Genomic DNA, 16,794 nt, shown 5'->3' on the forward strand with positions numbered 1-16,794 from the left:
GGAAGCTGGGGCACCAACTGAGGTCCTCACATTTACACAGCAAGTACTCATACCCATTGAGTCACTTCCCTAACACCACCCTAGCCCACACTTTTTTTTTTTGGTTTAAATCAAATCTGATAATATCAATACTAGCCAGCATGAGAAAACAACTAAGATACCCAGCAACACATCACTTTGTCTTGGAAGTAAAATCTAAGTAATAAACACAATGGCTATACGCCAATATTTATCACATCAGCATCTCACTGATGATATATAGCAACTGTTAGGTTTAATATATAGTTATAGATAAGCCACCAACAAACTACATTATGAAAAGACATAGAGGGGCTGGAGAGATGACTAGGTGGTTAAAAGCATTGGCTGCTCCTCCTGGGTTTAATTCTTAGCACCTCCATAGCGGCTCAACCTACACAGTGGCTCACAAGCATCACCTGGAAGTCCAGTTCCAGGGGATCCAACATTCTCTTCTAGCCTCTAAGAACACTGCACATATGTAGTGCACAGACACACATGAAGTCAGAACACCCGTATACCAAAAAAAAAAAAGAAAAGATACACAGTTAAATAGTCTAGCTACTTTTCTTAATTCATGGTTGCAAGCCAAAAAAATAAGTAACAAAATCATTTCTGTTTATTCTTGCTAACCTGAGAACCAAATATTTATCTGAAATTGTGGCAGACTTACATTTTCAAAGATTTCAAAACATTTCATTGCAGTTTTTAAAAATTACTAATTTGTTGGATGGTGCTGGCGCCTGCCTTTAATCCCAGCACTCGAAGACAGGCAGGTGGATCTCTGTGAGCCAGCCTGGTCCACACAGTGAATTCCAGGACATTCAGGGCTACACAAAGAAATCCTGTCTCAAAAAAAAAAAAAAAACAAAACAAAACAAAACAAAAAACAACAACAAAACACTCCACAAGAAAAAAAAAAACATGAGCTTACTATATTTGTGATGGAACTGAAAGTAGGTTCCATGCATATACCCATATTAGACATAAACAGAAGTAGAATTAAATTTCCCACACACCCTTCAGAATCCTACAATGACATAGACAAAAGCTCAGTGTTTACAACATCTGAGCAAACTGCTTCTCCCTCCTCTGCTTATAGTCCCAGTTACAACAGTAGCCCAGTGGTTTTCCCTGCTTGTCTCCTTAAGTGTCAGTCACCACCGTGAACAGCACACAGCTATCACTTAGCACAGACCCTGACACAAATACTGACTTGTACCTCTTAATTCTTCTTCCTTCCCCTTTATTCTCCTTTGTTGGGGACTGCAGACCCTCATGAGTTCATGATGATAGGGGAGTGGTTTCTGGTGGGCTTGCAGCTGAAAAGTCCTGAGAACTAGGGTGTAGCCATTAGTCAAGAAGAACCCTAGCAGTTCAAGCTGCCCTTGAACACAATAAAAGGGGCATTCTTGTTTCAAGGATGACGTGTGTGTGTGTGTGTGTGTTTCAATCTTGAGCCTCTTGACCGACAGGCAACAGGTCCCGTGGTGTATGGGCAGAACAGTATACTCCTTGACTCTCCCCACATCCTTCTTTCTTCTTCTTTTTCACTCCATCACCCAGGCAACAATATTGAGAACTCACTCTCTAGGTAGTGTTATTAGTGGGTGTGGCGGTGAGAGCCTGCTCTCTCAGTTTCGATGTTTCTTTTCAAATACTCCGCATACAGTTACAGAACAACCTATCTAACTGAAGAGCTTTGCCCTTTAAAATATCTTCCTGTGGCCTGGAGTTGGCTCAGAGCTTCAGAGCACTTACTGTTCTGCTCCTGCAGACCTGGGTTCAGGCCCCAGCACCTACATGGCAACTAACAACCTCCTGGAACTCCAGTTCTAGAGAATTCAACGCCCTCTTTTGGCCTCTGTATGTACTGCATGTACACAGTACACAGAAGTACAGGCAGGCAAAACACCAATATGAATCTCTTAAAAAGAAAAATATAAATATCCATGTGTTCTCTCCAGCTGGCATCTGGAGATCCTTTAGCACTCACACCAGCTTTCCCAGACAACTCTCCTATGACCCCAGCAGCTGGACCTGACAAGATGTCACAGCATCAAGTCACACAACATCCCCAAATAAGCCAACCCAGGAAACCAAACAGTAAAGAAGAGATTAAAATGGAGAGAGAGACTGAAAGACGGACAATCACTATTTCCCACAGGTGTTCTGATACCGTCTTGAGGTCAGGAGACGTAGTTAGACACAGGGAGACCACTCCTCTCTTCAAACAAGACATGGTCATCACTCTGGAGCAGGTAAAGGAAGACCTTTACTATAAAGATAAGGCCTTTCTCATACTGGGGCCAGGACAACTTTCAGAAGTCCCCTGTGGAGGGAGAGTCCCGAAACAGACGCAGTGCAGCAGTGAGCTACCCCAGTAGGTAGAAGACAGTCAGAAGAGGGTACCATGTCGGTATATACCTCAAAAGCAGCGGAGAAGTGACCACCTGTAAGCACAACCTAGTAAGAAAGCAGCTGTGGGGCTCCCAGGAGGCAAGGAGGTTCTGCTCTGCCAGCAACCCTAGAAACCAGAACTCTCTGAAGAGCAGGGTGGAGCAGGGCCAAGTTCAGTGCCAGGGGACAGCCAGAGGAATAAAAGCAGGATATACGTAAGAGAGATAGTTCAGCAGAAAACTTGTACATTTCCTGAGGCAGAGAAGTTTTGTCATAATACGTGGTACAGGAAGAAATGCAATTATATGTTGTCACAGGCAAATGACCCTATAGACTCAAAGGCAGTATTTTCATGTTCTTAAATGACAACTGTTACTGATGTATTTTAGTGGCTACCTTCCTTTCTTGGTAAACAGTAGGTGTCTTCAAAGCAGAAACTACTTTTTCTATAAAACACTTTCAGACTGAACCCTTGCCCCTTGCCAGTTCATTCCCCATGAATTCCCGCAGAACAAATATTCACAGTGATATGCAGCCACCTTTCTGGTGATAAGTGAATTCTTTGTGGTCGAGGCCCTGGTTGTAGTGTTGTGGAGTAATCTACATGAAAGATAAAGCTTCCTTTACAACAAGGACAGTACTGACGAAATCCATAACTGCACATAAAATTAGGTCCTTAAATATAACAGGCCAACTTACTAGTAATCATTGCTCCAGTTACAGAAGCCAGAAAGCCGATGCTGACAGCAATGACAGAGATCACTCTGCCCTGCCTGTGCCTCTGCAGCATCACAAACATCAGCACGCCTGCAGCACCGTGGACGAACAGAGAGGAGAAGAGAGCCCAGAGGAAGATCCAGTACCACATCTCTGAAAGGAAAGAACAGTGTTAGTTCTGCTGCAGAAATACAGGTGAGAGAGCCCATCAGCAAACAGTGAGCAGCCAGGCCTGGGGAGAAGCCTCAGTGAGATCTGCATATAAAAAGGTCTAGCCTGCTGTCTGACACACAGCATCACTAAGCAAGTCAGTGATTATCATTACTGCTAATGCCTGATAGAGAAGAACTCCTTCATGATCTCAGAGTAATGGCCACACTGCCATTTCCTTTCCATATCCCACTTAGAAAGCAATCCATCAGCTCGTCTCCTGTCACTTTAATAATCTTAGCCAGGACTTTCACAATCCTTTATGCCTTCTTCAAATGCTCCCAATGGGCTGTTCACTGTTGTCTTAATACACCACAGGGACAGAGCACACCCTACTGTCTCTCATACCGCTGATGCCCTGTGCTTGTGTAACTCCATCTCCCTGGCCACATCCAAGAGGCACATTCTGTACAGGCAGCAGCTGCTCCAGGTGAGGCCAATTCTTCCCTTCCCCTGGAATACTTGATTGGGATGCGCTGACTCTCCTCCATCTTTGGGTAAACCTATTTCCTCCTTGTACAGTGCAAGTTACAGTACAGAAAGAAAGGAGACCCATCAAAGAGACAAGAGGTCCCCAAGTCTAATATTTCAGTGACTTCTGAGGTATGTCACATTCCTATCCTAAAATAGAAGCTAACACCCCAGTTTCTCTGTAATAACACACTTGTTTCATGTGAAGTAATTCAGAGAAAACTGCTTCTGACTGAGAAGCTGTCTACCATGTTTAGTCACCCTCGAGAGGGTGCTCTTTGGGATGCAAACATCCTACGAGGAAGGACCTCCTCTGCTGTTTATGCTGCTTGTATTTTCTGTCAGGTCACTACAGAGAGACACATTTTTTAAAGTAAGCCCTATTCATCCAAATATCATAGTGGACATTTGTAATGACACAACTACCGTGAAAAACAGTTTGGCAGTTCCTCAAAAATCTAAGAACAGAATCACCATACGATCCAATGCCATGTCTCTGTATGTATCTGTAGTGGTTAGTTTTTACTGTCAATGTGACAAAACCCAGAGTGACCTGGGAAAAAAGGAACCTCAATTAAAGAGCTGCCCGGATCAAATGTCCTGTTTCTGAGGAACTGTTGATGGATGACTGCTGTAAGAGGGCACAGCCCACTGTCTGTGGTAGCACACCTAGACTGTATAAACAAGCTGCTGAGGGCCGGAGAAACGGCCTACCAGTTAAGAGCAAAATTCACTTCCCAGCATCCACAACATAGCTCACAACTCTCTTAAACTTCAGGGGATCCAAAGCCCTTTTCTGGCATCCATGGGCACCTGGCATACACACATATATGTATAAGCAAAATACTCACATTCATAAAATAAAAATAAACTTTAAGAAAGCTAGCTTACGAGTTAGCATGCCAAAGTGGACGAGGCAAGTCTTACAGGGCCCCAACCCTAGATGAAGAGCTATAGGCGATGAATGACTGCTGAGGGAGGAAAGCCAACACCAAGTGCTCCGCTCTTAGAACATATACAGACAAAACTAAGTGGACTCAGCAGGTTCTATTTATACATTGTTATATATGTAACAAAATTACATGTAACAAAATGTAAGTAAAGAGAAAGGGACAAATGTTTTGGTAATTAGGAAAGAAGGGAGGGAGGGAGATAGGGGACCAGCGAGATAGCTGAGGATGAGCACCATGATGGACTGTGATCTAGAAGTGTAAACAGGCGCTTTTCTCCCTCACGTGCTGTTGGTCATGTTTTTTGTCACAGCAACAGAATGAAACAAGAACAGAATTTAATAACAAGGAAAGTAGGATGTCTGTGTTACTTTTTGTCTAGAATTTTAGGCTGGAAAAGTTGTTGAATGTTGTAAGCCGAATTTAAAAGGCTATAATGCTGAAAGAAATGTGAACAGTGGAGGCTTGGATTATGAGGAAGAGGGGGAATGGATACAGGCCATTCGTGTGGTATTTGACAAAGAATCTGGCTATATTCTGCTCATGCCCTGAGAACCTCTTTGAGGAGAGAATAAAGAGTAACGAACTAATTTACTAGGCAGCGGGAATATCTGGCAACACAGCCCTAGATCTATGGTATGGTTATTACTGACTACTCTGATGCAGGCCTCCCAGGAAGAGAAGCAACTTGCAGCAGGGCAGAGAGAGCAAAACGTGCAGCTTGGAGGGGAAAAGAGTGGTAGGAAGCAGAAGACTGCAGTAGGGTCATGTGCTGAAAAAGAGGCTGTGACTGTTAAGAAGACAGACATCACTAAAGGGAAGGAAGCTTTGTGCTCTGCACTGGGATGAAGGGTGCTCTGAGGGCAAGGCCTTACCCTACAAACATACACCATGTGACAGAAGAAAGCCTAAGGGGTTCTGTTCCCAGAAAACAAACACTTAGCCAAGTTCATCCACACCATCAGCATATAGAAGCATCTACAACTATGGGCTAAGGGAATCCATTTCACTCTGGCAGCTGAGCTTAGCAGCGTCATCCACTTGGTCTGGTTTTGGGATATGAAAGATGCAAGGTGAAGGAGGTCATGGGTTCTTCCTTCACAGTTTCAGAGAGCTGCTGCATTTGTCAGGGTTCTCAAGGGGAATGAATCTATACAAACATGTCTCAGTAGTCCCAGGCTGGAGCTGGAGTCTCAAAGTCCTAGAGAGCTGATTGTTTTGGTCTACACTGGAATCCAAAGTAGGGTCTCACACAGCAAAGGGATGCCTCAGCAGCAGGAGAGATCGACTTGCTAGTAAGAGTGACAAAAAGCATGTAAAAACAAAAGTTCCCTTCTTTAATGTCATTTTATGTGGGAAGCCACCAAAAGCTGTGGCCTAGATTTAGTGTGGGTTTTCCAACTTCAAATGATTTGGACTTAGGGTGGATCTTCTATAACAAATGGTCCAATCAAAAAAAAAAAATCCTTCACAGGTACATCCAGCTGTGTGGTTTTAGTTACTCTAGATTCAGTCAAGCTGAGAACCAGGATTAGACAGCTCAGAACTTGAGGCCAGGTAGCATGTAGCAGGTTCAGAGCCTCTGGGAGGTCACTGTGTAGACTGTGAGCCCTGTGAAGTCTGGGGTGTGGTAGTGATCCCAAGATGTTGGAGATGCCAGAGTCAGGAGATAACCACCAAAGAGATCTGCATCCAGGAGTGGAAACCAGCCCAAAAGAGAGATGTATATTGCGAATGGAAAAGCTGGAGGGGCAGTGCCATCTAAGCCCTTTGAAGCTGAAGTTCTAAAGACTAGACGTGGAGCTACAGCATTTAGGGTTTCCCCTGCTGGGTTTCAGTCTTGCTTTGGTATAGTGTTTCTTCATTCTGCCCCCATTACCCCCGTTTTGGAGTGGACTGTATATTCTGAGAATTATATGCTGAGAGTGTGTAATTTGTTTTCAGTTTCACGGGGCAGGGGTCACAGTTAAGAGATTTCTTTGAGTCTTAGAAGAGACTTTGAACTTTTGAACAGTGTGATGGCTGTTAAAAGACTATAGGGACTTTTAATGTTGGACTGCACACATTTTGTATCATGAGAAGGCCAGGAGCCCAGAAAGGCCTGTGGTGGATGTGGTGGACTGACGGACAAATGTCCCTCCTGGCTAATGTATTTGTACACTTGATCCCCAGTAGGTGGTAGAGCGATCTGGGGAAGATACAGAGCCTTTAGGAGGTGGAGCTTTGTGGACTTTAGTGTCACCTCCCTTCCTACCCAGTTTTTCTAGCTCTGCTTCCTGTGTGTGTGAGACATGAGTTCAGCCAGCTTCCGGTTCCTGCCACCATGCCATGCCTTCCCTACCATGATGGACTCAAACCCCCAGAGTTGGAAGCCAGGATAAATCTATCTTCCTTACATTGATTTTAGTCAGAATATTTTATCACAGGAACAGAAAAGGAACTAATGCAATACCCCAACAAACAAAGAGTAGACTAGATGCTTTAAGAGACTGGCACAGCCAAGCTCATGCTATCATATTCACAACTGGGAGGCAGAAGCAACCCAAGTGTGCAACAACACACGAATGAATAACACATCATTACATAGATCGTGGGAAATTATTCCATTTTAAAAGGACAGAAAATTCTGTTACATGGTTCAACAAGATGAACCCCGAGGACATCTGTTGAGTGGGTCCTATCACATATCTACCACTTCCATTTGAAAATGGATCGCTGCTGGGCACATCCTACTTTATGACTTAGTGGGTCATAACACCCAGCTTGTGATGGGCAGTTCAGATAGCATGGCAACTTGGTGGCCCACTACAGCTTCCATTAAAGCCCCAAAGCAGGCCAAGAGCTGTCTCTCAAAGGGAGAATAGTTGTCTGCAGATGATGGTAAAGTCTTGCTCCAAAATCCCAAAGGTCTCTTCTGTGACTCACCTATAGAGGCCTGCCAAAGACCCCAAACAGCATCCCTATCTGCCAATGACACCTCAAGTACCATCAAGCCTGCTGGATCATATGGTCCATGGGGTAGAGCAGCCTGCACAAGAGCCTGGACCTGTTACAGAACAGAGCCTTCCCTTGTCCCAGGTCCTATTCAAAGCTGGCAGCTTTCCAAGTCACTTAGCATATGGGCCAGAGTAACACACCCAAGTAATGAATATGCTGACCCTGAGAAATACTTTTCAGAAGATTTTAGCTCAGTGATGCTTGTCTCTTGTCTCTTGTCACAGCTAATTTCTCAGTTCCATCTAACCAGCATAAACTATCACAGTTAAGCAAAGGTTTTCTTTCAGTGAGTCTGGTATCTTGTTATTCACAGCTGTTTCTTCAGCCTCAGCCTACCAGAATCACAAATCTTAACTCAAAATAGCAAATGGCTCTGATAGTCCTTAAGGGACTCTCAAAACTTCCCTCTGACAGACCATAAGCCAGGTCTCCATTGTCTGCATTGCTCTCAATGTTCTTATCCTCTGAGTTCCCACAGAACAGTTTGCTGAGCTTTGAACACTAAATGGCTTTTCCATCCTAAAATTCCAAAGTCCCTCCACAGCCCTAGAATGGTCAAGTCTGTCAAAGCAATACCCCACTCCTAATACCAAATCTGTCTTAGTTAGGACTATCATTGTTGTGATGAAACACTAAGAATGGACAACTTGGGGAGGAAAGGGTTTATTTGACTTAGATTTCCAAATCACTGTTCATTGTTGAAGGAAGTCAGGACAGAACCTGGAGACAGGAGTTTATGCTGAGGCCACCAAGAAGTGCTCCTTATTGGATTACTCTTCTTGACTTGCTCAGTCTGTTTTCTTACAGAACCCAGGACCACCAGTCCAAGGGTGGCCCCACCTACAATGGGCTGGGCTCTGCCATCAATCACTAATTAAGGAAATACCCTGCAGGCTGGCCTACAGCCTGATCTTAAGGTTTCCTCCTCTGTGATCACTCTATCTTGTGCCAAGTAGATTAAAAACTAGCCAACACTCCTTGATCTGGTCATCTCTGAATTGTATCCTTTATAATAAACAGGGAAATATTAAGTATCTCTATGAGTTCTGTGGACCACTTAGTAAATAACCAAATCTCAAGTAGAGGACATAAAAATCCCTAATTTACCTCTAGTCAGAAGTGTTGATAAGGACAGGGGACAGAAGTCAGCTAGGCAATTAAGGGGCAGGTCCCCAAAAGTAAAGAATTCTATTTTGGTTCTTGGCCACAACAAAGTCCTAGTTTCTTATCTCCTAAATGAGCAGCCTGCGTGCAGGCTGTGCATGAATGGGTGACCCAAACTCCAGACATTCATTTCCTCTGGTGAACAACTTTGGAGCTGCAACTCCAGGTTTTCTTGGTGAAAATAATGTATATCTATTCCTCAATTTCAGCCTATCTCCTAAATGGTTTTAAGTCCCCATTCTTGAAGGAGGAATATTACAGGAACCTTAAAGGCCACTGAGGATAAACTCCATAAAGAATCTATTCTGGCCCTGGGTAGAAACATGTCATTCTGATCTGTTCCAAAGGTTAGAATATTAGATAGTGGTGTTGCCTCCTTTAAGAGTTAATCCAGCTAGGCCTGTCAATTACCTGGCCAGTGGCCATCCTCCAGGAAGGCTCGTTTACCCATATAAAAGTGATAGGACTAACTATCGCCTTTGTACCTTTCTTTCCCAGAAACCTCCCACTCTTGGAGCAGAGGCACCAGTAGGCAGCTAAGACTTCTTACTTTCTGAAGCACCTGCTCAAGTACAGCTGAAAGTGCTCATTTAGGAGGAGAGAAGGAACTAGAGCTCCTCTAGGCATTCCTGGCCAGAGAACCAAAGATGACTTCTGCTTCCAGCCAAAGACAAGAAATGAACTGTTCACTGCCTAGTAACTTACAGTTTTCCTGCTTTGCACCTCATGCTTCCCTCCAGATACTGACCAGAGCCTGGGAAGGCTTCCTTTGACACTCTGGGCTTCTTTCCTTGTCCCCTGAAGACATACACCCTGCCCCTTGTCATAGGCTTCTTGTCTGCCATGTGTCTGCTTGCTAACCCCAATACCTAACTCAAACAGCATGCTTTCTTCTCTTCTAATTCTCCATCTCCTTCCTCCTGACAGCTATTAAGATTTCCAGCTTGCTGCCCTACTATTTTTTTTTTTTTTTTAATTCTAGCCGGGCGATGGTGGCGCATACCTTTAATCCCAGCACTCGGGAGGCAGAGGCAGGCGGATCTCTGTGAGTTCGAGACCAGCCTGGTCTACAGAGCTAGTTCGGGACAGGCTCCAAAGCCACAGAGAAACCCTGTCTCGAAAAAAAAAAAAAAAAAAAAAAAACAACAAAAAAAAAATCTAATAAAATTATCTTGGAGCTGCTTTCTGAGCTTGTTCTTAAATTCTTATTCACAAGACTACAAGCCCAAAGAGAAGACACTAATTTCCTGAGTAACATGTGGCCTCTCAGATGGGGCTTCCTAAAACATCCAGTGTGAGGAAAATACAGACTTGGACTAGCGTCTGGAGTGAGCCAGTCCTGTGGCACTGAGCCCTTCATTTGAGAGATCGGGAGTTAACTCAGGTGGAATGTCAGAACTAAACTGAATTATAGAACACCTAGTTTCCCTGAAGAACTGCTCATTACATTGGTCACAGAGTCTTCCCTGTGAGGGTAGAGGAAACAATTCATGGGTTTCATCATATGTTCATTTTTCAAACTATTATTTTAAGAGATAAATAAGCTAAAATGTGTAAAGCATGGATATAAATTTTTAAAGTTATTCTTAAGTCAAGACAATAAATGACAAAAAAGTTAAAAACAAAAAAACCTATCTGGAAAATGGAAGAAAGGTAAAAAGGGGAGCATAAGACATATCTATGGCAATGGAGCTGCTCTTCACGGTGAGTCAGTAAACACAGAGTGATAAAGACAACCACCATAGAGAGAACACATGCACAAACGAGAGCAAGCACACACACAATTCTGGAGGAATCTGAGTACAGCTGGCAGACTGAATCAGTATCAGGAACTCGGCTTCGACCCACTATGGCCAGCTACATATAGGGTTAACCAGCTCTCCTGTGTACTATTTCCTACCACTGCTGTGTAATTATCTTAGAATGAAAAGCTTAATCATGAGGAAAAGAAGGGAAGAAATACAGAAGACAAAAGTGAGAATATGGCCTTTCTCCTGTCACACAAAAAAAAATGGACTCAGAAAAACTTGAATTCATTCCAAGGAAGAGACATCTGACGTATTTTACAATGTGTGCTAAAATACCACACATATTTCCTAACAAAAGGCAAAGACACTGATAAATAAGGAAAAATAGATAAAGCTTGTCTGTTTTAAAGGTTTTTCTCTTTAACTCTCAGGAAAATTGTGCTTTCATGCTATGGTCATCTCAGAACAAACAGCTTCAATTAGAATAAGTTGCATTAAGAATTCAAAAATTTAACTATCTCAATAGATATTCGTATATTAAAGGATAGATGTTCTCAAAGTGAACCTAGCAGTGAGAATGTACGGAAGGGGGTTAGTGTCATTGGGAGGTGCCTTCCACATCCTACTCGGGCAAGTACGGTCTCATGGTGGTCACAAACAGTTCAGTAATAGAAGTTAACAAAACCCTGTATTCCCCACCCACTTAGGAAAGCTGAATCCATTTACTTCCCCTAAAGACCTCTTCCAGGTCCTTGTAATACACAAGGAAATAATTCTTGACTATAGCTAACACATATCTAACATAAAAATGGGATTATTTACCCACTGACTAAGTTACCTCTACATAATAAATGTAGTTAACATGGAAAGAGGAATTTCAAGCTCAACATTTTACAAAGATCTAAGATAGCAAAAGATCAATAAACTAAAATAGAACCTCAAGAGCTCCTGAGAACCAGCCCAGAGTCATCTGCCAAGCTAACTCTGAACAACCATCCCAAAGTTAAGTTTATTTTCATGGTTCCTTGTTACCCTCTCCGAACTACACTATACTATTCATCTTAGAAAACACTGACCTCTGTTGCTAATATTTAAATAGGTTAAAAGCTACTACCATTGTTTTTAATTTCTTGACATTTCAACATGCCCTTTTGGGCAAGCAAGTCTGTCTGAGGACCCACTCCCCAGCAGCAATCACAGGAAAACTATAATTTGCTCAAATGAAGAGAACTGAAGGACTTTAATAGCAGGTGCCTACAGCCCTAGGGAAGAACGATGCCAAGAGGGGACTCTCAGCCTTTTCACAGCGTATTTCTAGAACATATTCAGTTGGAAAAGTCAGCTCTGAGTATTTGTACTAAAACCACTGTATTAGTTAGCAAAGATCTGCTCTGATACGATGTGTAGTACAATGGAGCAGAAAGCAATACATCTCCTTTGAGTACGTCACATATTTTGGACAAATGCAAGCCCAACATATTATGACATCCTCTTATAATCTTGGGCCTTTCCTGCAAGGATTGATCTAACTAGAGCCAGGAAAGAAAGAGAAAAGACAAACACACACACACACACACACACACACACACACACACACACACAGAAAAGCTGGTATTGGGTAGGCCAGTCTCTGTGTTGGAGAAGCCACAGCACCCCAGAAGAATAGCATGTTTATTATATACAGCTGAACAGGGAGGCAGGTTAGTCAATAACCAATAACCGGGGATTCAAAACTTATCAATCTGAGTAGAGTTGAGTTGTCTGGCAGTGACTTCATGGCTGTGGAAAACCACTCTCCCTTCATTGCTTGGTGCGTTACCCCATTTAAAGCCAACGGCCTCTAAGAGATCTAGGATCCCTTCTGCCTTTCAGTTCTCTTTCCAAGTCACTGCAGTGCCAGGCGACTGGCCTGTTCCAGGGTAGGGATAGTCCCTGCCTCTAGAGATTCCTTGTCGGGGAGATGTCCCACACAGGGATAGCCCAAACCTCCTACTATTTTTGCCTCAGGCTGTCTTGGCGCTGCCCCACCATAGTCTCTGGCATGAAATTTATCCAAACTGAGGCTATCGCACTGTACGTTGGATTGTGCTACCCTAGCCAGGTTCATGAGTACTGCATTCCTGCCCCCTTTCCTCCGGCTGTCTCTGTCTCTGCCCCTTCTCCCTGCTCACAGTTCCTGTGTGTGGCAATCTCCTTGGTGCTCTGCCTGCCTGTATTTCATGCTTCCATCCAACTGCTCTCCCAGTTTCCCTGACTTGTTGCTTTCTTGGATGCTCACTCTAGTTTGCCTGCTTCCCTGATGTTTGGTCCAGCCACACTGGGATTCATGCCCAGCACATGGCTGTTCACTCCCTCTCCCCCAACAGCTTAAACTGCAGTCAGCTGTGTCCTCCACATGGCTCCTGCCTCTCTGCCATCTGCCCTTGTCAGTCCCGGTTCCCGTGCTCTTTCCTGTCCTGTGCTGTGATGCCACGGATTCATTCTCAAGCCCTTCCCTCCCCAATCTCCTTATTCCCTGTTCATCTGCTTGCCTTCAAAATGGCCTTTTGCTCCTTTTCCCCATCCTCAATAAACCTCTTGTTCCTCCTATGCTCTTATTGGCATACCTTTGGCAGAGCCCACCAAAAGGTACACACTTTGACTTTACCCAATAGGCTTCCTTGGCATTTGGTTTGGTCATGCAATGAGTCTTTCTGTGACAAATCTGTACCCTCTGCCTGTTCTGCCTGCTGGTCCACAGTACCATGCCCGCTCCACCTATACCAAGCCCACTCTCCTTGTTTGTTCCTGCCTACTCAGTTTCCTTCTGCGGTACCACCTTCCCTGGGCTCTGTGCATGAGGCACTGCTACTCTGAGCCCAGCACCGAGGCCCAGCCACCTGCTATGGCTAGGAACTGTCTTTACTCTGCTTTCCTATGCTGATTTACAGTGTTAACTCTTATTTTCAGATTTTTAAGTCGGTCAGCTGACAGTTTCCTAGGAAAAGTTTTGCTCGCCTTTCTGTTGGAATGAACTGGCTATTCTGTGCGTATGTGTTTTGAATAATGTGGCCACAGTATGCTTGTTTTATACCTGTGTGTGTATATGTACTTATTTTAAAATCTTAAAGGCTTATGACTCCAGACTGAAAATGCTCTGGGAAACACCACATGGTTTGCCAATACCTTACAACATGTGGGCATGTGCCATTCTAACTAAGGTCAGAGACAGAGGTCATATGACTTCACCACCATCTTTACTAAGGGTGACCATGTGGACAGCCACCATTTGGGTTAAGCTAAAGAGAGAGTTCACTGCCATATTTACTAAGGGTGACCACATGCACTAGCCCTACCAAGGAGACATTAGGTCTCCAATATACCTTGGGTTAGGATGTATTTCTGTATAATTTCTGTCCTATCCTAAAAACAAAGTTTATAAAAGATATGGTTTAAAACAATGCTGGTTCATTAAAAGTTACACCTCTATATTCATGTACAGGGATGAATCTTGCTGGCAGCCAGATTTTGTAACCTAAAAGTAAATCCCTCGATACTGATTTAAAACACTAAATTGTTTACAATGTTATAACTTGGTTCTACCTTCTACAAATTAGGATTATGCTCTAGGTCTCAGGGCCACAGCTGAAAACCAGAGACTCAAGTATTCCTTCTACTCTTTTTGCTTTTACTAACATTTGGTAAGCTGTAACTGACTGGGTAAACTGTATGTCCAGATTTAATTTATATGCTCTCAAAGTTAAATCTAAACAATAGGCTTAACTTAGATATTCCTAACGAGACAATGATACCCTGATCCTCAAGCACCTTTACAGATTTGAGAGTATGTCATTTAACAAAAAAAGCTTCTTACAATAGAGGGGAATGCCAGCTCCTGGGAGCATCCTGTATCTCCTCCAAGAAGACGGATGGCTGCAGAACTTCCAACTTTCACCTGGAGGCTTGCTTTAAATGTGGCAAAGCCAGCCACACAGTGAAAGAAAATTGCCTTTTACCTCATGCGCTGCCTAGACCCTGCCTGGACTGGACAACAGGACAGGGGGATCGATCATCCCATCCTGCCAAGAAAGGGAGATCAATCCCTACTCCACAGAAAAGTCTGTCAGGCCTCCTGGGCTTAGCAGTTAAAGGCAAGTATTGCTTCTGAGACTTGGGTTTGCCAAAGGCCACAGAGAAACCTGGGATTGATGCCTAGGTAGCTGGAAAGCTGTAACTTCTGCTCAAATTTATTCCTCTCAGATTTTGTGGTGTTGATGACTAGGGTACCAGTTTAACAGTGCTCCCCCAACCCCCAAGGCTACAAGCACCCTGGTAACTCATTAGTTAAGTTTCCTGTTAAAAGTACAGACAGGTGTGCTTTGTTCATAGGTTCCAAAGCCCAAAATCAACAGGTTTCAGATAGAACTTTGGAGGTTCAGAGTTTTAAATTTCCTCTGGTTATCTTCTAAAATTGTTGGTGCCTTTTAACCCAAAGCCATAGCCTTTTTATTACGCCAACAAGATGTAAATCTGTTCCGTTGTTATACAGATACTTGCAGGCTCCTGGAGAAGCTCTGCTACTGTACCAACAAACCTGGCCTGATGAAAACAGTCTCCAGAACCCATTTTGATCCTATCTACTTTTAAGCTCATTTTGCACATTCACTCCTCCTGCCTGGGCCAAGGCCAAGCCACAGATGGCCCTCCAAATACGCCAGTGCCTGCACCAGTTCCTGGCACCTCATCACTGGTACTACCTCTCTAGGCTCAAGCAGGCACCTACCCAGCAACTAGAACCTGGCTTTCCAACAGTCCCAACAAAGGGCATATCTGCTCTCCTGCTCATTCACCCTCGGTTCTTCTGTACAACCAAGGCACTTCTCCATTCCATTCTTCCTGGCAGTTATCACCATTCCCATGGTTAGCTCCATTCATAGGGCTGAAGATAACTATTTTTTCTCCTAGCAACCTGCCTCCTCCATCTCCTCAAGAAACAGGTTCCTGAGGTCTCCAGAATGGCAGTTAACCAAATGCTTCTTCATTACACCTCCCACGGAGTGTGATCCCACCAACTCCCAACTTCTCCTTCCCCCGTCGCCCCATGCCTGAAGGAAGCAGCCAGACTTGAACCAGCACTTCTATACCCAAGAAGTCTGGGGTGTTTAGGTGGAAGTCCTACCAGTGTCCATATAGACCCAAAAAGGTTGGGATGTTGGGGATCCTTAGCTTGGGGCCTCATTCCACGCTCTGGTCTCACTCCTCCCATCCCAAACCCCTCAAAAAGTTTGCCAAGCAGCAGCCCCTCCCTCCCAAAAGCCTGCCAAGGCTCAGTTACACTCCAAAAGGCAGCTCAAGATCATGCCTACAGGCTAACTAAAACATGGTAGCCATATTTGCTACATGATTCCTTCCTCTCCTGCCCTGAGGGTCACCCAGGAGTCCTTTGCTCTGTTTATTAAACCTGGATTTATTAATTCGGTTTGAATGGCTTATAACAGCAGCGGTGGATATCCAATAACTGTGTTTGCTTACTTTTTTGTGAGATCTGAGAGAATTATAATTTGTTCCAGTTTCCAAACAAAATAAGAAATAGCCCTGCACCCATCTGTAATACCCCTCAGCCCTGGCTACCAAGTCACTAACCAGCTCCTATGCTTTTAACTTACTCCAAATATGGTATATGAGAAATCAATCTCAAGGCATCTAAAAAACACTGAGTAAAAACACACCAAAGAAAGGTAGACACTGGCTGATCCTGCTTGTTAGTTATCAGATGGATAAGATGGATAATGGGAACAGTATTTTAGCGTCTTCACTGTTGAACAGAGTCTAAAATACTTCTGAACATTTGTACTGAAAATAAAGTTTTTAAAAATTAGGCTTTATTTCATTTTTTAGTTCATCAAATGAGATAAAATACTCTATTAAGCTTTCTGCTCCTGGAAATTACCTAAAGTGCAACTTCTTCCCTGGAGGTAAGACCTAATCAATTACATCTCCATCAAATCCTCCCAGTTGTCATACCATGCAACACAGATGGAAACCACTACCATGGGCTACCATTACATAAGAAATGTTTACTTAAACATTCTAGTACTAGAATAAGACTCATCATGAGAAACACACTGGGACTGGAAAGA

General features: G+C 43.7%; 1 protein-coding gene across 2 annotated transcripts in view; it reads right to left on the minus strand.

Moving 5' to 3' along the window:
* The window catches only part of Tmem170b (transmembrane protein 170B), a 40,001-nt gene that overhangs the window by 9,565 nt on the left and 13,642 nt on the right, over window positions 1-16,794 (minus strand). Inside the window, exon 2 of one of the 2 annotated variants that reach the window (XM_050142271.1) lies at window positions 3,118-3,288. The exons of the other annotated variant lie outside the window; for it this stretch is intronic. Within the exon in view, the coding sequence (XP_049998228.1) occupies window positions 3,118-3,288 (171 nt within the window). The remainder of the gene's footprint in view (window positions 1-3,117; window positions 3,289-16,794) is intronic. 2 annotated transcript variants of the gene reach the window in all.

The sequence above is a fragment of the Alexandromys fortis genome, unplaced genomic scaffold (genome assembly GCF_014885135.2).
Source record: "Alexandromys fortis isolate MF-2015 unplaced genomic scaffold, M_Fortis_MF-2015_v1.1 scaffold_5, whole genome shotgun sequence".
Lineage (NCBI taxonomy): Eukaryota > Metazoa > Chordata > Mammalia > Rodentia > Cricetidae > Alexandromys > Alexandromys fortis.